Raw genomic sequence first — 23,081 nt, 5'->3', positions numbered from 1 at the left:
GAAATTAAAATTACACCATTTAGACTGGTAAAGCAAAGGATGGCTAAATTTGGGCATAATTTCAATGTCACTATTAAACCACTTAGGATAGGAAAGAAATATCTTTAATCGAGAGTCAAATAAAACCCATGAATAGTGTATACTGAAATGTTATGATGGTTTGGAGAGTTATTCCCATTTTAATTGTTTCCATAGGCCTAAGTAAGATCGATCTCTTGAGAAAGCACAGTAGTATCAATAATTGTGCACCTCTGTAAAACGCTTGGCTAGTAAACTGGGACATTTTATTGTCATTGTGTGCCTAATAATGTGTTTACAATTTGATAAGTCCCAAGGAACAAAAAGTAATAGATAAATAACTATAGGTCGGCCGCTTAGAAAACGACCTCCTCCAGCATTGGTTTAGCATTAGCGCGCAGGTCGTTTTCTAAGCGGCCGAACTATAACTCGGTAACTAAAAACAAAAACTAAATTAGTCTAATAAGCTTGTGTTAATAATACAATAACATTTACTATATCTTGCAAACGATTTTCTATTTCTGTAAAAGGTTTATATTTATTTAATTTTTGAAAGATTCTTTGTGAGATTAACAAAATTGTATTTTAACCAACAAAAAAAGTAAAATGTTCTCAAATATATTAAGATTCAATTAAACATATTTATATTATAGGCCTGATATGGTATTTTGTGTGCCGTTTTCATAGCAAAATAGGAATCAAATAACTAGCAGCCACCTTTTGCTTTAGCAGGAAATATTTAGAAGTAGGTTATATATTAGAGTAGAACCTCGCAAATCTGCCATATAAACTGTTAATATGAATTCACAAAAATTGAGGAAATCAAACAGGTATATGCTGATATGTGGCTAAACAAAATAGCATTGATCAGCAAGTCACACCTGAATAGAGAGAAAAATATTACATACTCTCAATTGAACTATCTGTACATCTTTGATTACGTGGCCGGTAAAAATGATAGAAATTCACTTTTTTACATATCAAAAACATTGTAAAAGTAGAGCAGTTGGCGAGGTTCAATCAGGGGATAGAATGCTGGATGTAAGCTGAAAGCCAAACAGATTGATAAGAGCTGGAGGTTGAGGGATAGATCGTCAATCATCTCCAATCAAAATGCTGTTGAGGTGCCAATCAACACCGCCAAGGGTCGGAATGTGTTGCAATTGAATCCTAATCAAGTAGAAGAGCTTTAGGGTTTCATCTGATATTAGTATTAATTTTACCAAACACAAGAAGAAAGGGAATGTTGTTAAGAGTTTCAGGAAGCAATAATTCAATATCTACATTTCAACAAATGTGGCCTTCAAGCCAAGTGGCTGGTTCAGAAGTTTTTTCTCAATGGGTAGAACTTAGCTAGTTCACCTGAAGAAATTAAATACCAAGAGCTAAAAGATAAACACAAAATTTCATCTATTATCTGAAAAAGTCATATTATATTAGGACGAAATAACAGTGTTTTGTGACTTGTGGATCTATTTACTTAACTTTTTCTGGTAAGTTATGTAAACCTCTACACATGAAGAAAAAACTTCTTTAAGAGCATATTGGATTTTTTTTATTTGTGGTATATTTATTATTTGGTTATAGGTCTTTCACAGGATGCATTAGTATACAACAAGTATGGATAACCCTGCATATATTTTGGATAAATTATAGCACAATAATATAACCTTTCTATTATTGCTATATCCAACAGTGTGGCCAACGGAAAATCCAAAATCTTAATATGAGGGTTGAAAGGAAGAAAAACATCTTAAATATAATCTTAGGTATTGTTTAGCCTAGCAGTAAAGCCTGAAAGTACAAAAAAATATGTTTAATAACACTTGTAATAATATATTTATACTTATACTGATGACTTACAAGACGGTAGATAGGTATAAAAGATGGTAAATGGTGATAGATTTTGATTGGACTTGTATATTTATCGTCAACAGTCTTTAAGTGTAAATATATTACAAGTACTGTTAGAGGTATTTTTAGTATTTTAATAACACATACGATGCTGATCAAGAAGTTATTTAGTGCTTAAGGTCTAAACCAGACAAAAAAAACATAACATTGTCAATTGAAAATGAATTATTCGTTTGCAAGTGGCAGATTTACAAAGTCAATTAGGTTTTATAGGAAGTGAAGTGGAAATCATCTACAAGAACATACCGAAGTGGAATTAAGTTTTTCTACTGACCACACTATTAGTAATATTGACTTAAGTTAAGGCAATAATAGTTTCATTGGTGTAAATTTATTTATAATAAAATTACATGTAATGAACAATGTATGCATTTGAACCCATAACAGGAGTATTTTAAATTTTGACTTCATACACAAATTTATGCCTGAAACACCTTGAACAGCATTTTGATCGATTTTAAATTTCCTTCACCATGTTGACCTACACCAATACTTCCTAAAAGATAGTTAAAGAATATATGAGTTTTAATTTATGGATGGCTTAGGCCTACATGGATATTAAAACTTTTGGGAGAAAAAGAACATGATAATTATTGAGCTTATTTGATTCTAAAAATAAAATTGAAATTTAAAACAGGACTATTTTGTAAACAGTGTTTAGTTTCAAGCAACCTGTTTAATAGTTACTATTCATATTTTAAAATGTGGAAGTTTCTCTGGGAATCTTCTTCCCCAAGAAACAATTATCACTGAGCTAGTAAACCAATCACTAATGAACTATGACACATCGTTCTATGATTGATTATTATTCAGTTGTCTATTTACCTACTCATTAACTGCCAACTAAGCAATCCATAAAAAAACGTATAGCACTTAAGCTACAAAATTAATGGTTTCAATACAATGGAAAAAACATTTAATTTTTTTTAGTTTGACCTGTATAAAATCCTATAAACTTGGTACTGTACAAAGAAAAGTTAATGTTACAGGAACGGAAAATATCAGAACTAACAGAAATAGAAGAAATATAATATCCCTATCCACAAGTACGAGTTATAATGAAAACATGTAAGATTTAGGTTCTAAAATATGGATAACTTAGCTGAATGTATTGAAAATCAAGACTTACGATCACAACTGAACGGCTTGTCGGTGTCGTTAGGATCAGCTGCATACTGCATTCCCTTCTTGCGTCCTCGGCCAGGAGTGGCAGCCGCCTAATGGAACATCATGGTACAGTATGTAAATCTAATCTACACTATTTCAATAGCTTTTGGGCACATTTAATGTAAACTGGTCAAACAAATTAAACTAATCAGAAGTGTAATATCTACCAAAAATTATTTATTACATAATTTAAAATGTTAAATCATTAAAAATAGGCTATACAGTCTAGGCAGAACATAAGTTTCCTTAAAAAATTAAATGGAAGAAAATCTTATACTCATACAACAGATTAAGCAATACTTATCTGGCATGTCCATTTAGGCTACTCTTTACATTATTTAAAAAATTATTATTATCTTCGTTTAAGTTATAATGCTTTCATTTACAACTATGTTTTACCTCAAAATCATTTGATAACTATACTAAGACAGAGACGTACTTTACAGAGGTATTTTAAGCTGATTATGAAATCAAGAAGAGTATAATAGAGTAAAATTATCAGTATAGCTTTGTTTCCGACAAAGATCAGCTTTCGCCAGGACCATAACTGCAATCAATAACTGCTTGGTTCAGTTTTGCTTGTTAGACGAGCACTTCAATCACTCATCTACCCGGTTATTCTAATGAATATTCAACACTAGTGTCTACCTTGGTTTTCTTAGTTGATTCTGAGGGTTTGGATTGTTTTCCGCCAGCCCCTCTCCTCTTGCGCCTCTTGGTGTAAGTTTCTTCGTAGTCGTAGTCAGAATCCTGATCTGGCTCATCAAAGCCATCCATGGCCTGCAGGTCTAGCTCATCATAGAACCATGCGTCCTGGGAACACCCAAAACATTAGATAAACCTCCATGGGTTTTGATAGCGCTAGAGACCAGTGATTCTTCACAGGCAATTCTCATGAGGTCTGATAAGCGAACCTCAAATGAATTTTAATTTTAAACAAAAACTATTTTTGATAACTATCTACTAATCTCATCTTATAATAGCCTAATTAAGTTTTGAAAATCTTTGTACAACTAAATCTACATTTTACTGGACCGATTTTATTAATCGGGTTGTTTGAAAGCTCACTCCCTGTAGATTTGCAAATAATTATCATTTTCTTTTTGTTAGGATTTATGGTACAAATAAAAAATATATTATGTTTCCGATAAGAAATACATTGAAAACTGAGGTTTTCCCATTTTTTAGGCAACTTTTGGCTGCCTTTGGTACGTATTTTCAAGAAATGCATAATAGTAATTTGTAGGAAATTTTATTCTCTTTCAGAATATCACCATCAATTTTGGTTGATTTTCTCACCATTTAAAATTTATTTGCAAAAAATCTAAGCAACCTCCGAATTTATAGTGGTAAATCAAATAAATTTTCAGGTATTTTAGGAAGAAATAAGACATTATGTACTATTTTTCTACATGTTACGTATCTGTTGTTAGTTTCGGTTTCCACATTCCATTAAAATTTGAGATAGGATTTACCCATCAAGCTCTGTCACAGTCATTAGACCTGATTACAACCCACAATCAACACAGCTGTCACCCAAAGCTCAAGTCTGTACTTCTAATAATGAAAATAGTTCATTGGCATTCAACACGAGTGATAGAAATCATCAAGTAGGTACATTTTATTTTACCAGTAAGCTTCACTCCTTAATTGAAGCACAATCTCCTTGACTGACTGAAAAGGTTTAGCAGTTTTGCTCAGTTTAATATTCAGTTTTCCATTATTGTAGAGATAACTAAGTAAGTATAATTATGTTACTCATGACGGTTGTTATGGGTCTTTGGACAAGTATTAAGCCGTGGCCAATTGAAAAACAGTGGATTAAAAGAATGTCTAAAGTGAATTGTATAAGTTTTGTATCGAGGGATTGAAATATACTAAACAAGAAACACTCTAAAGCTTGGCGTCAGTACATAGACTACAAATTCTTTAAATTAAGAAACTAATTTACTATGTGATTAGGTCTATCGAAGCATGACCCCATATGCTGTTATATGTAGCCTAGTCTTAATATAGTTTTAGTGATTATCAATATTCAAACAGAGGTGCACAATGTCTTTCAACAATCCTAAATTTAATTCTATTTTCCAAATTAAAATAACTTACATCCTCAATATTTCAAATACATTTTTCTACAAGAAAAAGCTAAATGAAAAACATGTTGTGGATAATTCAGCTGACACAAACCAAATTTTGATGCAGGGAACAAACATTATAATTTCTAATTTAAGTTTTGAGGAGCAATACATTTTGCTTTTTTTAGGAATTTAGTAGCACATTTTGCACCTCCGTCATGTCTAAATAGTATTATAATCAGTTGAGATATGAGGCCTACTTTCTTTCCCACCTGCACCTTGGCAGTGGCATCATCCTTGAGTCCAGAACTGTCCTTGCTGTCTTCGCTGTTAGCCAAAACCGAGCTTTCCACAATGTTAGCCACATGCTCGCTGTTCTCAACTCCATCTATATCCTGCCAGGACAATCGAGTGGTCAATTGACAGTTAAATATTACAAACACACATTGCATAATGGTGGTACGTAGCTAAGACCAGGAACGGCTGATCAACCACTCAATTTTACAATACAAAAATAGTATTACACAGTACATTACACTATACATAATATCAATTGTTAACAGACAACTGTAAATCTCAGAAACAACAAATAAATTGTAACGTAACAATCAAAATTTGTGCAAGTACAAATAAACAAATTTAATAATTAATATAAATGCGACCAAGAAGGCAAAAGGACAGATGGCTTTGAAATAATATTTAATTAAGATCTTTCTACTCTATTAACTAGCAATATATGAATTCTTATCTATTAACTAGCAAAGTCTACTAAATAATCCACATGTCAAGAAGATGATTCAGAAAATCTTGGACACACGCAGGTGTACCAACACATTAAAACATAAAACTGGTGACAAGTAAATTTACGTATTATAATTCATTCACAACACACTTAAGCCAATAATGGCTACATTGATTACAGACCTTGCGCCTGTTCGGCATCATGAGGTATTGGCGTCGCTTCTTGCGCCACCGCTTGCTCGGATATGTGTACACCTGTCCTTCGTTGAGTCCAGGTAATCGTTGCCGAGCCGACATAAACAAGTTGGAATGGTTTTGCGCTATACCTACAAATACATTTAATATCAGGGAATTAAAAACGCATCGTAGGGATCCATTACAGGAAATAAAACAGATGTAAAAACATAAAAACAGATGGTAAGAAAATTCTCATGAACTGTGAAACAATTACACACGTGAGGAAGAAAAATGTGTTTTAATTCAAATGCTTGGTGAATGTTTGATGATATTGAAAATCAACAAAATCTTACCCCTTCGGTTCATTGAAAATGGAAAATCGTCTTTCTTCTTGAACACACCAGAATCCAGATCATTAAATCTCTGTTTCCGTCTTTCTAGACAATTTAGGTTAAGAATAAAACTCCAGATCACATTTTTTAGAACATAGATTAGTTAAATATAAAGTTTTATTTTTTTTTATTCAATTAACATTGGAAATATTACAAGCTGGTAGACAAATTTAAATCATGAACAATGCTTATTTATTAATCATTATAACGTACTCTTCAAACGCTTACCTAAGTTCACCTTTAAACCTGAATCCAACAAAGAGTAAGCAACTAAGATTCATGATTAAAACAGTTATTTAGTACTAGTAGGATACATACATAAAATCAAGTTGTTGTAAAGTAAATTATAACATGAAACTATATCAAACATTGTGTAATTTAGTGTATTTACTTACAAGGGTCTATTATAAAGTGACTCTTCTCAACAATAGCTTAAGCTTAAATTGAAAATAGCGAGGGTCAGATATAAGTTTTAGCCTGAGTGATGAAACATATTTTGTCACACTCCGCAATTTTGTTTGCTAACAAATTCACAACCAAAAATTGTATGGCTTGTTTTGCTATAGTGTACAAACAGCTGTTACTTTTGAAAGTTAGTACTTTGCAATCAGCATTACCCACGATTACTAGAAAAATACCGGTATGGATCATAAACATAAACAAATGACGTTGTTGGCCCAAATCCTATACTAATAGCATTGAACATATATTTGGCAGTTCCATTTAAGCAATGTCAAATAATGTTTATTTTCGGGCCAAAAACGTCATTTGTTTATGTTTATGATCCATACCGGTATTTTTCTAGTAATCATGGCATTACCCCAATAACACCATGAAATATTCAAATTTCCTATATTCTATTACATTTTATTTTTATTCGTTTAAATAAAATGCTAGGCCTATTTAACAATTGGAGAATAAATATAAAATGTACAGACACAAATAAATTTTCTAAAGAATATGATAAATGCATTTTTAAATAGGCCTAGTAGAATGATTTTTTCAGCTAAACTACCAGAAAATTAATTGATTGATATTGATATCAGATTTTAACTAATATTCCTACAACTCTGCAACAAACTTTCATATGATATAACTTTATCATGCAGCTTTGAGTCGAGTTAAACACATTTTACCTGTCTGTGGATCTAAAAACGGCATTCTCATTCTTCTTTCAATGCATAGTCTTGTATTATAGTTTGCAGAGTTTTCTATGGCCTCTCGGTATGCCGAGTCATTCATAAAACTGAAAAAGAAAATATGACTTAAAGGCTGATAAATAGTTAGCAACCAAAACTGGCGAATTACAAAATCTCATAATCATAATCGTAGCCATGTTTATTGGCACATAACGTACAGAGCTTACAGGTAAATGTACAGGTGCTTCGTCATCTTCTTATAACATTTAAAATAGTCCTTTCTTAAAACTAAATAACAATCTTAAACGTATTTAGTAATAATAACCAAAACATTTTGCGACATTGAAGAAACATATTGCATAGCTTAACTGAAAATGTATAAAAATATTGTCAAGTTTAAAACTAAATAACAGGATCTTTCCTAGCAGGAAGTTTCATTTTTTGATTTTGAAATTTTGAGTGTCCCCCCCAAAAGGGGGGATTTGGGGGGCAACTCAAATATTTTAAAGGTAAACCCCCTTCAAGTGACACCTCATTTTAAGTGTTTACAAAAACTTAAATAATGGTGATAACCAGAGTTCGCTATCTCTTCTCTATCCAAAATGGTAGCCAATATTACCATTAAGAACCAATATGTCTATTGATTTTCCACAACATTTGACGGGCTACCATTTTGGATAGAGAAGAGACAGCGACCATTCCTAGTTTTCACCATTCTTTAAGTTTTTGTAAACACTTCAAAATGAGGTGTCACTTGAAGGGGGTTTACATTTAAAATATTTGAGTTGCCCCCCAAATCCTCCCTTTTGGGGGGACACAAAAAAAATTTCAAAATCATTAAATGAAACTTCCTACTAAGATTGCACAACCACCAAAAGGATATATCTGTATTTTTAACATGGTACAGAACATCAAACATGTATATACATGGTACTGTAAGTGTCTTTAAACTTTTAAACATCTTTTCTTTACATGAGCTTCCAGGCTGTTTGAGGGTATGGCTCTCAGGATTTTCTGTTGTACTTTAAAAACGTTTTTTTATTAAATTTGACGAACCCCATAACGTTATTCCATATTTCACTATCAGATAAAAATAACTATGGTACAATATTAGTTTAGTTTCCATGCTGGTACAGTGTGCAAGGCAGCTCATGTTAAAACAAAATTGTATTTAGTCTCTTGGTACAGTCCAACCTCAGTATAACGAATCTGAAGGGACCGAACTGAATATTCGTTATATCAAGGATTTTGTTAAAACGAGGTTCGTTATATAGAGGTTATGTTTGCAGGAATTTCGCTAAGTCGAGGTTCAGAACCAGCGTCGGTCAATATAGGTCGGAATTGGACATCATTAAAACACAATTTAAGTAGCATAGGCTACAATACTTTACAGTACAGTAGAACCTAAACTATCCGGCATAAAAAAGGGGAGGGATCTTGAATATTGCGCAATCATGAAAATGGCATTGACCTTGGTACAGGCTAAAAACTGTAAGTTTAAAATCACAGCTTGTTCTAACCCTCCTAAAACCTAGCCAAACACTGTATTGCGTAGTCATAAACCATGTAAAGAACAAAACAAAACAGTAGAAAGTTTTGTAAGCTACTGCTCGCGATAGGCCGGTAATCTACTTACAGTACAGTACTGTTTTATCACAACAGAGGAATGTCAATAATAATCATTAACTATAGCATTGGTGTTGCTAGTTGAAACAAATCGTATTGAAAACAATAAATTATTAGATATGTCATTATAAAAGTGTATAATCATAGCCAAATTAAAGATAATAAAAACACTCGAAAAAGGAATGTTAAAATAACGATGTTGCTATTCTTTCTCTTTGGTTTTGTTTTTATATTCTTTCTTAGGCTTCTCTTTATCCAAAAATTGTACAATTCACCATATTTACTTATCACCCAATCACAGCTTACCGTACTACACATTACGTCGTCATCAGTCCTCATCGAATGAAATCAGTTCTCAGTTGCAACATAGCGCGCGCAGCGACAGCAGACAAGGATGTAAAACGGAGCAGACGAGACGAATGTTACCGCAAGCGATGACGTGACCTTTCCATTTCATTTGGTAAAGAAACAGATTTTCCCAAAACAATAATTGGGTGGGGGATTTGTTATATCGAGGGAAAGACGTAGACAATTCGTTATGCAGAGGTTAAATTCGCAATGTAGAGGTTCTGACAATGATAAATTCACTGTATTGAGGTGTCTTATTTTAGCCGAAATCACGAAAAATTTGTTAAATCAAGGTCGTTGTTATGGTTTGTTCGTTATGTAGAGGTAAAATATACATTGTGTCTTATGGAGAGTTCTAGGGGATATAAAAAAATTCGTTATATCAAGGGAGGTTCGTTATATCAAGGTTAGACTGTATAATATGTTCATGCCACTTCAGATTTTCATCGCATATTACACCTAATAATTTCACAGATTTCTGATTATTTAACTCGTTGTGCCAACTGTCATCTTTATTTCACCATCTCTATATTGTATACTTCTGAAGTGAATTAAATTTGTCTTGACAATCAATCAATCAATCAATCAATCAATCAATAAATCTTTATTCAATACATACAACAAGTGTACATGAATGTGTCATCAACCTAAAACTACTTCACATGATTTCACCTACTTCCCTACTTGCTTAGTCATACAGTTTTTTTGTTACAGTGTTCAAAACTTTCTAAACTATAAAATTCGCTATAAATTAAAAACCCCTTAAGTTTATTTTTGAATTTATTTACGCTACTTTCGTTTCTAATACTGCTGGGGAGGGAATGCATGAATTTGATTCCAATATAATTAGGACTTTCCTTAAATTTTTCTTTTTTATGTTTTTTAGTTATGAAGTTTAGTTTGTTTCTAGTGTTATAATTATGTACGTCTTTCTGTCTTTGAAGTTCTGATTCATGATTTTTAACATACATTATCGTCTTATAAATATAGAGACTGAAAACGGTAAAGAACTCTAATTCTTTAAAATGATTTTTACAGGATTCGTTTATATCGAGATTAAGGATACACCTAATGGCTTCTTTTTGTAAATGTAAAATTTTGTTTAAATTGAATTTACTTGTTCCACCATAAATTTCTATACCGTAAGAAATATGTGAGTGAATAGTAGCAAAGTAAACCTTTCTTAAGATTTCTCTGTTGCATAATGGATATAAGCGTCTAATAGCAAAAATACTTGAACTGATTTTATTACATAAGTTGTCAACATGTGAGGTCCAATTAAGTGTGCTATTTAAGGTGAGGCCTAAAAATTTAGTTTCATAAACAAAATTGTTAAACAGTTCTTTTCTAGATTTTTTTGATTCAAACTCAATGAACGTTGTTTTATTTTCATTTAGTAAAAGATTTTTTTCATTCAAGTAATCTTTAATAATTGTGAGTGAATCATGAGTTTTATTTATAAGAAGCTCCATATTCTTATCATAAATCGACATACTTATGTCATCTGCATACAAGCACAGAGTATTATTTTCTACATGTTCAAATAAATGTTTTGGCATCCCTCCCAAGTAGCACAAGAACAAGAATGGGCCCAACACTGATCCTTGTGGCACTGAGTATTTTACTGTCCTAACCTCAGATTTAATATGGTACATTTTATTCCCACTTAAATGAACAATGTTAACAAACTGTTGGCGTCCCTCCAGATAAGATTCAATCCAGCTTAACTCTTTGCCACCAATTCCATACATTTTAAGTTTATTTAGTAACTTTAAATGGTGCACGCTGTCAAATGCCTTGGACATATCCAAAAAGGCACCAATTACTTTGTTGTCCTCATCCAACTTTTCCAACACATTTTCAATATAAGATATAAGTGCTGTAGTGGTGGATTTGTTTTTTCTATAACCATGCTGCTCTTTATCTAATAAGTTATTAATTTCAAAATAATCCACTAGCTGAAAAAGAAAGCATTTTTCAAATAATTTTGAAAGAGCTGGTTGAATTGCCAATGGTCGATAGTTATTTGGATCTTTTTTGTCTCCTTTTTTATATACCGGGATAATTTTTGAAATTTTCAGCTTATCAGGATAAACACCTGTTATAAGTGAAGTATTAATGACGTGTAAAAGTGGCTTTAATAAAACAGATTTAGATTCTTTTATTATTCTAATCGGAATTTCATCATAACCTGATGACCATTTAGGTTTTAATTGGTCTATTATGGATATTAAAATTGGTTCATCAATTGTTTTGCACTTAAACTTAGTGTTTGAAGCAAAATTTTCAGAACTAGTTTGGGTTTTATTCAGATTTGGTAAAACATGATGTTCCACCATATCAGCAAAATTATTGTTTAATATATTTGAAACAGCATATGGGTCCTCTATTTCGGCACCATTCTGCATTAGTATAACATTATTATGCACCTTTCTTTTTTACTTTTAGTTTCAGAGTTCACAATCTGCCAAACAGTTTTGTTAACATTGGTCGAGTTCATAATTTTATTGTTAAAATGATTTTTTTTCTTAAGCTTTATAATTTTTCTATATCTTTTTTTACGTTCTTTAATACAATTCTTTAACTTAATGTTACTTCTATCATTCCTGTACAATTGGTGCTCTGCAATTAATTGACGGTGCTCATTGATAATTTCATCATCGATCCAGCTGTTATTTACATTACTCGTGACTATTTTAGTTTTTGGGAAATGTAAATCAAAATAATATTTAAGTGTGTTATAGAAGTAAGTAAATTTGTCTTCAACATTACAGTTATAAAGCTTTGTCCAATCCTCCTTGGAGAGATCATGAATGAAGAGTTTAATGTTTTCAGGTTTAAATCTTCTTTCAAATTTATGTATTTTAGAATTTATATTGTTTTTACTTTTTAAATTTAAAATTTTGAAGAGTTGTCCATCATGGTCTGACAAAGCTGTGATTAAACTTTCTACTTTAAAACATTTGTCATCTATGTTGGTGATAAAATTATCAATAGCTGATTCATTATGTTCAGTAACTCTAGTTGGTATTTTAATAGTATATTGAAAACCATGCATTTGTATTATATTCACAAAACTTTTTTTCTTTTTGTCTTCCTTCAAAACATCAATATTAAAATCGCCCCCCAGTAGAATGTTACGGTTAATTTTATTTAAAATTCGCAACAGTTCATTTAATTTGTCTAGATAGATTTCAGCATTATCAGATGGGGTTCTGTAAAGACCCACAACTAAAAATTTTTCTTTCCCAATTTTAATTTCAGTTATACAAGATTCAAATATTTTATCTTGATTAAGTGATGTCAAAGAATTAAATGATACATTTTTGAAATTGATATTTGTTGATACCAGTATTAAAACGCCCCCTCCTCTAAAATCAGTTCTAGCAAACCAGGTAGCCACTTGAAACCCAGGTATTTTGAGTGTCATAATTTCATTTTGGTTTAATTTATGTTCCGTCATTCAGCACAGCCCATTTATTTTAAACCAATGTTCTGATTCATTTATTATTGTCTCTGCTGTAAATTTATTTTTTTTGTGCTTTTATCTCTTGCTGTAGTAGTACAAAAATGTTCAGCTTTTTTTTTTAAAGTGTAGTGGTGCCTGGTGCTTTAGCAATCTATGTGTTACCATACTCCAGTGAGACCCTTACTATTTCCCGTATAAATAGGCCTACTCACACTTTTAGGCATTTACCCTGGTCCGGGATGAATTTCCTTATCCACTGGGTATTTACCCGGCCCACATCACTACCAACCCAGTAGCTTTTACAATTATGCTAACGAGGAAAGAGATTGGCTAGTTTGATACTTTGAATGAAATTTGATTAAAAATTTAAGTCAGCTGGACCGCTGGCCATCTTTGATTTTCCGCCCATAGCGGCAAAAAAGTTGCAAAATATCTAATTTTATCCCTCCGAGCGTCAAGCAAAAACGCCTTGGTGTCAAGCTGTTTTTTACTGATTTGCAGGATCATTATTAAACATAACCTAGAGCCTATTTAAATGTCAGAAACTATGATGTTTTGTATATCATTTTGTTCACAGGTTCATGGGCTACAATAATATAGGTGTTATTTGCAATAAAAAATAATAAAAAAATTATAAATTATACACAAAAAAAATCAAAATATAAAAAATCTAAAAAAAGTTTAGCTTTGCGCTAAGTCAAAATAAAACATTTCTAGGCCTACAACTATTTGAAGATAGCCACATTGTCTGAAATTTTATGTAGATTACAAATATATCTATCTATATATTAATAGGCAAGCATGTTTCTTTAAAACCTTTTTTCTCAGCTCGTGTGCATCGTGGGGTAAATCTACGCATACCGTTAGAAAGCTATTTTCCTGTAGGTGTGCAGAATCCCTTTATAAATTTAAATAGGCTCAAAGATAAGCACAAAAAATGAGTTTAAAAATTTGAAAAAATTAACATGGATCTTATGCGTTGCCATGCTGGTGACGAAATAACAACGAAATATAAACAGAAAATCAAAACAAATGGAAGAAACTCCAATCACATGTTTTATTTACAGTGTGGGGTGAAAATAGAGAAGTGAGTAAGTTTACATTACATATTTTTGGTCGAGTTTCGACCACTGGATGACCTCTCGTAAACATTATTATAGGTAAAGTATAGTAAAAAAAAGTTATAGGTGTAAAAGTGATTTTCTGTGCCATGCTTATGGTCAGAATCTGATAATAATATAGGCTAGTCTGAATCTGATGTTGGAAGTTCATTTATTTCTAAATCACTGTCTATGTCCACTTCATCAGGATCATCTAACTCATTACCACTCTCAAATAAACAATCACGAATATCACTACTATCCATATTTAGGAATTAACACGACATCTAAAACAACAATCCACCATTTACAAGTGTTAGTAAACAAGCAACTGTCAACGTCAACAAACAAAACATTGACAAAGTTTACAGCTGCGCTACAATCGCTACATACAGTTTAGTGGCTCGAGACAGACATTGGGAGAAAGCCCAACTTCTGCCGTAAACGGTGATACTGTACTAATATCAATCAGGTCCCGTTGTGTCGAATTGGATTTAGAACGAATTTAACGGAACACTGCGTGTTCGTCTACGCGTAGATGCTCGACGCCCCACAGGGGGTTTTGTTCGTCTACACGTAGACTCTTGACGCTCGGAGGGTTAAAGCTATTGAAACCGCGGATGTGATTTGCTATCTACTTTTTAGTTTTAGTCGTTATTATTTAGTCAAACTACATAGATACATTTAAACTGTGATTTTTTTCAATCTCTGAAACAAAGTGGAGCTGTTTTTCACCTTTTCTTCTTTACTTTTACCAATATAAGTTAATAATCATTTAACCTTCAAATAGGATATATGATTTGTTGAACTAATGGTGTTTAAAGGTTATAATTTATTTTAGGTTTTTCATGTAACATTAACTTTTATTTTACATAAAATAAAAATGGTACCGGACTGTTTACCATTAGGCCTAACTGTATTTGGTGACATGTAAAATAGAAAATATTTACTAACTTAATTGAAGGTTTTAAGCTCTGCTGCATATAAATTTGATATTCTGATTAGTTTTAGTTCCTGTGCCAATATAAGCAATTTTTTTTTTTATTGATTTTAACACTTTTTTACTATCCATATCATCTCATTTTGTGACAATGACAAACGTAAATGTGTAAATAACTTAATACTAACCTAACTTAACCCTTTGAGTGCCAACGTCCGGGGAACCGGACGTTTTTAAAACGAGCCAAAAGTGCCGACGTCCGGCCGACCGGACGTTTTTAGAACGAGCCAAAAGTGCCAACGTCCGGCTGACCGGACGTTTCGTAATGATCGAACAGTTGTCATAACAACCGAATGGATACTCGGATTCTTTTAACCCATATATTAACATTGAGTCGAAAGTTACTAGATGCGATACATCGATTTTCGTTGGTCGAAATATCGAATATTCGATTTTTACGAAATTTTAACCTAATAATCGCCAGATGGCGCTCGGCATTTTTAGTGCGACCTTCGGGAAAAATCATCGGCATTTTTTGAGCGTTACTTTTATTTCTCGCCTGGCACTCTAAGGGTTAACCTAGAACCTAACCTTCGTTTACCCAAAATCGGTCATTTTCGGCACTTAGGTCCATGTTTGGCACTTTTAGCCATGGGTTAGGTTAAATTAGATTAGGCTAAATTAAGTTAGGTTGGATTATATTCAATTTGGTTTACCCAAAAAAGGGTATTTGGTATTTTTGGCACTTTACTATTTTTTACAATTTTCAAACCTGGTTTACTCCCGGTAAAAGAGGCATTTGCCAAAAAAGTGTTTGAAATAGACTAAATACCAAGGGGTCTGTTACAGTAGACCCCCTTTTAAACGGACCCTAATGGGACCGGACCTAGGTCGGATAACTCAAAAGGTCGGTTAAAACGGGCAATCCCTAAAATCATAACATAATGAAGTGCTATTCATTTGGAATTATATAATCATTATTTTGAAGCCATACTACTGCTCTTATCTCCTTTTTCGTATTGATAGAAAAGTCACAAATAAACACAAAACATGGTTAAAAAAGTCAAATAGGCCTACTTTCAGTGGAATATATTATGATACTAGGCAAGAGTCAATAAAATTCCTATTTTAATCATTTTAGTACTGTAATGTATTAATTGATGCTTTCCAAATCCATCATAATACAGTACAGAACCTTTTGTCAAAATTAAAGATACAAGCAACCATTTTGTTATATGACAGGATGTTCATTTATAGCCTCTCACTGGAGGCTTGAGGCACAAAAACTATCTTGACCTTGGAGTTGTTAACCCCCTTCCCTGCCCTCCCTACAAGTTGCGTTATTTGTTTACTCCAGCGATAAGATAATCAGTTCTCAAAATCTTAACGCACTTTATTATGTTACAAATTTGCCGCACAAATAACAAATCAGATCAGATATGCTCGAGCTACGAACGATGATGACAAACTGACAATAGGCTATGCTATATTTTTTGTGATCTATACAAAATAACTTATTCATTCTTAGTCATATCCTCTGGAGATAAGCGTATGGTTCAGTTCCCATAGCCGAGCGTGGGAGCGGAAATGCCGAGATTCCTAGAAAGCGGCGGTTAAACCGAGCTGCTCTCAAAGCAAGGTCGGTTAAAACAAACTATTATTTTACAATCAAAGGCGGATAATCCGATTATCGGTTGATACAAGGTCGCTTAAGAGGGGGGTCTACTGTATGACTTTAATAAGAAACACACATGAAATGAAAATGTTCAAATTTCAACCAAAATATCTATGATTTCTAGTGCTTTTTGCGATGTTCAATTGCGATTTTCAGGGTGAAATAGACGTTTCCCCAAAAGTTACAGAAGAAAAAAGTGCTTATTAAAATAGGTCTAACTTATAGCCTAATTTTGGTAGATAAGGTAAAAAAATACAATTTAAGTTTGGCTAACATAAGTAGGCTAGTATAAGTTAAGTTCAGTATTACCGATATGGCTTCTGGAGAAAGCATTTTTTAAAGTTTAATTAACTTAGGGGCCTATTGTTCTTATTATTCAATATTTTGGTCGTTATTGTTACAATAGATTTTTGTTACAAATCACCTGTCAATCAATGATATAAGATTTAACTTAACGTGAAGTTCATTGCTAGGCCTACTACAGAAACCACCTTACCGCGACTATTATAGGCTAAGCCTGCCAGTTGGAGGGTTTTATTAACCCTAGATCTGGCGGTCATTTTATTCACCAGTGGCGGGTATATTTTGGCCCTTTGCAGTGGTACCATATATTTCGCCACAAAACAGTTGTTTGTGAATATAAGTAGGTAGCCTACACATATATGCGTATTTCCTTTTTCAGTGATAAATGTACCTACCTAGGATATAATGATATAAAAATATTTTTTTCCCAGCAATGCGTTTAGGCGTAGTAGCAAAAGGTTTGCAAATTTTGGATTATGAAAATTAAAAAAATTAAAAAGCAGCCCACAAGAACACCACAAAATATTTGTTTACACATTTTATTTAAATGTAGGTAAAGGTTGTGTGAAATATGATTCCCTACGTAGGGATATCAATGTTTTTGAAATACTCATAAAAATAAAATTATAAAAAAAGAAATACATATTTTCTACATAGCCTACATATTTTCTTTTTTGAAAAACTACCAAATTGTTGTTGTCATTTAGGAAATCATTGAATGCATCAACAGAAAATGGTAAGATACTGCATAATAGAATATAAAAAGATCTTTCTGAAAATATTTAGTTAAGTTTATATGTAGGCCTAGTTGAATTCTAACATTTCTGAGTAGGCTAACTTAATTTACGCCAAAATGTAAAATTTTGAAGAATTTATTAATCAAATCAAATCAAATCCAAATATCTTTATTCATACAAAAGTACATGTTAGTAAATCTGAATAGTGTCAATTTAAATTAACATTTGCTTAACTATTCATATACTCTTCCATGGAATATAATACTTTGCAAACCAAGTAAGTTTTTAGTTTTAGTTTAAATTTGGAACTGTTTATTTGGCACTTTAATTCTTTTGGCAATTTTCTAAAATAACTTGCTCCTTTGTAAGTCGGCTTCTTTGTGTAAAATTCAAATCTATGGTGAGTGGGAATGATTTTATTCTTTTTTCGCGTGTTGTAATGGTGTATTTCTTGTTCTAAAATTGTATCCTTCTTATTGTTTAAAAATATCATAATAGTGTCTAAAATAAACTGACCATAAACTGTTAATATGTTTAGCATTTTAAAATGTTCCCTGCATGATGTACCAGGATGTAGGTTTTTTATTATTCTAATTGCTTTCTTTTGTTCTTTAAGTATTTTATCTAGATTTTCTAATTTAGATGAGCCATACAGACAAATTCCAAATGAAATGTGTGAATGAATGTATGAATGGTAAATAATTTTAAGAGTGGATTCACTGCACATCCCTGCCATTCTTCTTAGTGCGTACCTACCAGAATTGATTTTAGCTAAAATGTTGTCTACGCTTATTCCAATCCAAGTTATTATCTATTGTTAGACCACGAAATTTTGTACTTGTGACAAGCTCAATAGGCTTGGTATTCACCAAAACCAAGGGTTCTTTTATGATCCTTGATTGGGCTGTTTTAAATGAAAAAAGAATATATAATGATATTGTAGGCCTATACAATTAAATTGTCGATCGCCAAAAACAGCTGTGTTTGTAGTCAGGTGACCAAAACTTTCCACCGCCAATATCTATTTCAGATTTTCAGACTATGTTTCTCGCTACATAACACTCGCTCAATAATGTTTTAGACATGAAAATGAATCCTTAGAATCTCATCTTTCTAATGGTAGGCTGCTAGGCCTATAAGATTCATTGTGATTTAAACCTGTTTTAATAATTTAACAATAGAAAAACCCAACCCATGACGTCTTGGTCAATAATTGACCAGCGCCACTGCAGCTCGTGTTTAAGTGGTCAATAATTAACCAGCTTCAGGTTTAGGGTTAACCCTATCAGTGGCCAACTTCGCAGGACGATCGTTCACCGTTGGTGCTTAGAATGGCCACGATCGTAAGGCGATGGTATGGGCCAAAATTATTTTAAGGGTAAAAAAAATCAACTCAGATGAGAACTACCATTCAAAAGATCACATTCTTAACTTTCATTTTATTACATAAACAAACCCTGTAGCAGGTAGCCATATAACAATGTCACGACAATTAGGAATCAAATGAATTATCGGCACGGCACGACTTTTGCAGCCAACACTTGGGAACTGGAAAAACACGACTTGTGTGGCATTAGCTTACCCTGCTCGGGTAATTTTAGTCTTTTCTTACCGTTAAAATAATTTCGGCCCATACCGTCACCAGACAACGGCTGGCCATTCTAAGCATCAACGTCAAACCGTCACCAGACGACGGTTGGCCACTGCTAGGGTTAATTTCTACGAATTTTCAAAAAAAGGTCTGCAAAATCGGATGGCCGTCCCCACTTCTAACATTGGCCACTACTAGGGTTAAATAATGCTTACTTAGTAGAGAACGCTTATAGGTAGGGAATAACTTAAGCTTAAGACAGAACAGAGAGCAGATGAAAAACTAAAAAAAAACATGCATTAAGTTAAGCCTAGCATCAGTTTTCGAGGCAATTTTATTGGTAAACATAGGCCTACATTGATGTCACCATCGATGGTTACCTATGGATGCCCATCGCTAGTGCTGGCGCAGAATTGAAATGTTGACTAGGCTACCGGTAGACCTACACATGTAAGGACTAGGCCTAGGCCTACTATTGTCAACGTAGGCTATAGAATAGGCCAATAACAAATAGGGTAACTTAAACTTATAGACTAACAAATTGTAAAACCGAGGGTGGACTCCTTACATAACATAGCTTACAAACACTTAGGCATCAAACAAGGGAATAGGCCTAGCACAACTAACTTAGAGTCCTCTATTAAGACTAGGCTATTAGGCCTAGGCCTAAGGCACTAAGACCAAAAACATGAAAGGGGTTTAGGCAAAGTAAAAGATAATATTCGGTTGAAGCAATAAGTAGAAACCTGATACAAAAACAAATATAACTATAAAAAATTACCTTTCAATTCTGCTCAAAACTCCTGGGTTGACGATTTGGATTTCTGTCGCCATGGTTGACAAAGAAAAATGAAGCTCGAGAAAAACTTTCGTTGTACAGTAGTTGTTCGAAACAAAACTATCAGAGCTTCGACGAGATGGCTCTGATTGACTTACTAAAACGTGCGCCGGTTAGAAATGAAAAAGATAAAGAATTTATAAAGAGTATAAGCTTATTAACTTGAAATAAATGTAAATATTGTATAGACGACATCCCGTTCGAGAAGAGACGCCATATTTGAAGTTTGTAAAATTGTAAGTTCGTTTTATTTTTCTTTTCTCTAGAACTGGAAATAGCAGAAATGATAAAATTAAAAATAACTGGAACCACTGTGGAACCGTCTTGTCGTTCCGTTTCCGGTCGCGCAACCTGCACCACTTTACGGTCTTTATACCTTAGTAGTTCTGGTTCTGTTCTGAGTTATGTTCTGATAAACGTTACGGAAGGGAACGCACCAAGACCATCCGACCCGACGGCTTTGCCCCATGGTGGAAGGTTTTCTGTGCCCAGTCCGGGCCCGGGGCCAAGGCCATTGTAAAGTTTAATTTTTATTAGTTTTATTGTAATGTTGGAGTTGGACCGGTTGGCTTATAGTCATATTACCATTGGCGATGTCTACAGAAATCGATAGAGGGATTGCTGATGATCAATTTTTGATAGACAGAGTTGCCAGGCCCAGGCCTACCACAGAATTATGTGACCATACTCAGACACGGCCGCCTTTACATCCAGGCTGCAGCCGGGTTTAAAATATATTAGACACTCATATGATTAAGTATCGAAATGATAATTTAAAGTGGAATTAATTTCCAGTCATGAATCGATGATATTTTTTTTTTTGTAAAACATTGTAGCCTATCTGTGGTAATTATTTTCGTAAATCTTTGTTCACTCTGGTCAATTGGATGACCTAAGACACGAGTCTACAAAAAACCTACATAAAGTAATGTACGAGAAATAGCAGAACGACATCCGGAACGGGAGCCAAAGAACCGTTTCCGAGACCCGAAAGGAACGGGTGGAACGGTTCTTGTTCCGGAACTGTTCGAGTTTGACACTCCTCCAGATTGGCCTGATTGGAATGGAAAGAACGTAGTACAGTGGAAAGAAAGGATAGAAGAAGACAAGAAGACATTCCAAACACAACGAAACGCTAACATGAAAACCCTTTGATCATAGAAATGAGAGATTCATTTAATCTACTTTTACTTATTTATTATTTCCCAACGCACTACACCATTTTACAATATATAACTTATGTTTATAATATGTTAGAGATGGCATTTACAATAGCACTAACTAGAATACCCCCGTCGCAGCAAACCTGCATACTAAGCGAATTTCCATTTACCCGACTTGATTTCTACTAAAATATTCCCTATAAATTTTCAGATTTATTTCCTATTTAAATAACATTAATTTTAGTGAGTAGTTAGGTTTGCTGCTACGGGGAAGATGTTGAGATGTGTTTTTTCAATTGAAATATTGATAGCTTAGTATGAAATAAACCAAATTGCCAAAATTTGATTAAAATATATCCATAAACAAGCAAAATAGAACAGTTTATTTATTCTCCATAAGAATAACATGGGAATTTTAAATTTACAATTTTTTAAATTTTCTCCGTAGTCAATGAACATTCAAAAATACTTCAATATACTAAATCATTTGTTTTTTTAAGCTCTTCAAAATGGTCTAGAGAGAAATTTAGAAATTTTAAGTTTTTAGGGTCAAAAATGAGAAAAACCCATTTTTACCCCATAAAACCCCCCATAAACCCCTGATCCCATAGTCCGATTATGCTGGTTCGCGAACTCGTTCGAATAAATGTAGGTTTACACGTTTGTACCAAATTTCATCAAAATCGGATCAATTTTGCTCGAGTTATCGCGCTAACGGACACATATATAAATATATATATATAAATATATATATATAAATATATATATAAATATATATATATATAAATATATATATATATAAATATATATATATACAAATATATATATATATATATATATATATAAATATATATGATATGAATTTGAACGGATGGTGTTTTTGGCCTCTGGGGACCTGAAAACGAAAAAGAAAATCGGTCCCGGGTCTAGGTCTTACCATGAGACCTACGGTAATAGCTTATTCCCTATATGGGAAATTCGCTAAAAGTAATAACAAAGTAATAAACTAAAAGAGTAATAATAATAAATTAACACTGCAAGTTACAAAGACAACAAAATTTGCAAGTATGCTGGAGTGTGGTTTCTCAAGTGAGCAAGGAGACTAGCCTTTAGACTGCCAGTGCAACTCCGAGGATCGTGGATCTACGCTTCCGAATCATACCGGCGCATCAGCATAGCTTATCTAACTGTTCGCGGAAAATTGTTATCTGTATCACTGTCGCTGTCAAAACGTATAATTTGTAGGTTAAATTAAAATTAAATATAATTGAACTGTCATAACCTAACCAAACTAACCAAACTTGCTGATAATGATAAACTCGAATGAAGGTATACTAATCGAAAAATAGGTCTGTTCTAAAAATAAAATTAAAATGTCTCAAATTCAATTTTATAATTTTTTAATTATATAATTAAACTGTCATATCCTAACCAAACCAATCAAACTTGCTGATATGAACAAATTTGTTGACAAAAAGTTAGTGCTACCAGCGGGATTCGAACTCGGCACCTTCAAATTATCAGCCCGGCAAGCTATCCACTACACCACCAAGGCTCATGACTCAGCTCCGTATCGTTTCAGTAATGGTTGGTGTCACGCCATCGTCACGGAGCGGTGGTGGGGGGTTTTTCGATCTAATTCACGATCCTAGGAATTGCACTGGCAGT

General features: G+C 33.1%; 1 protein-coding gene across 8 annotated transcripts in view; it reads right to left on the bottom strand.

Moving 5' to 3' along the window:
• LOC129001721 (zinc finger protein neuro-d4-like) overlaps positions 1 to 20,488 on the bottom strand; it is a 78,670-nt gene extending 58,182 nt beyond the window's left edge. For 3 of the 8 annotated variants that reach the window (XM_054429120.1, XM_054429118.1, XM_054429121.1), the window contains exons 1-7: positions 20,194 to 20,487; positions 7,621 to 7,730; positions 6,446 to 6,529; positions 6,099 to 6,241; positions 5,435 to 5,569; positions 3,748 to 3,912; positions 3,062 to 3,149 (exon numbers count right to left, since the gene is read on the bottom strand). In XM_054429120.1, the coding sequence (XP_054285095.1) occupies positions 3,062 to 3,149; positions 3,748 to 3,912; positions 5,435 to 5,569; positions 6,099 to 6,241; positions 6,446 to 6,529; positions 7,621 to 7,730; positions 20,194 to 20,246 (778 nt within the window). In that variant the 5' untranslated portion in view covers positions 20,247 to 20,487. Of the gene's footprint in view, positions 1 to 3,061; positions 3,150 to 3,747; positions 3,913 to 5,434; positions 5,570 to 6,098; positions 6,242 to 6,445; positions 6,530 to 7,620; positions 7,731 to 20,193 lie in introns of all 8 variants that reach the window. The other 5 variants (XM_054429126.1, XM_054429119.1, XM_054429122.1 and 2 more) reach the window with 5 other exon arrangements.
• Positions 20,489 to 23,081: the final 2,593 nt, after the last annotated feature.

Source organism: Macrosteles quadrilineatus, unplaced genomic scaffold (assembly GCF_028750875.1).
Source record: "Macrosteles quadrilineatus isolate MER2022 unplaced genomic scaffold, UCM_ALF_1.0 Scaffold_8__2_contigs__length_117827958, whole genome shotgun sequence".
Classification (NCBI taxonomy): Eukaryota; Metazoa; Arthropoda; class Insecta; order Hemiptera; family Cicadellidae; genus Macrosteles; species Macrosteles quadrilineatus.
This window is presented reverse-complemented; position numbering and strand designations above follow the sequence as displayed.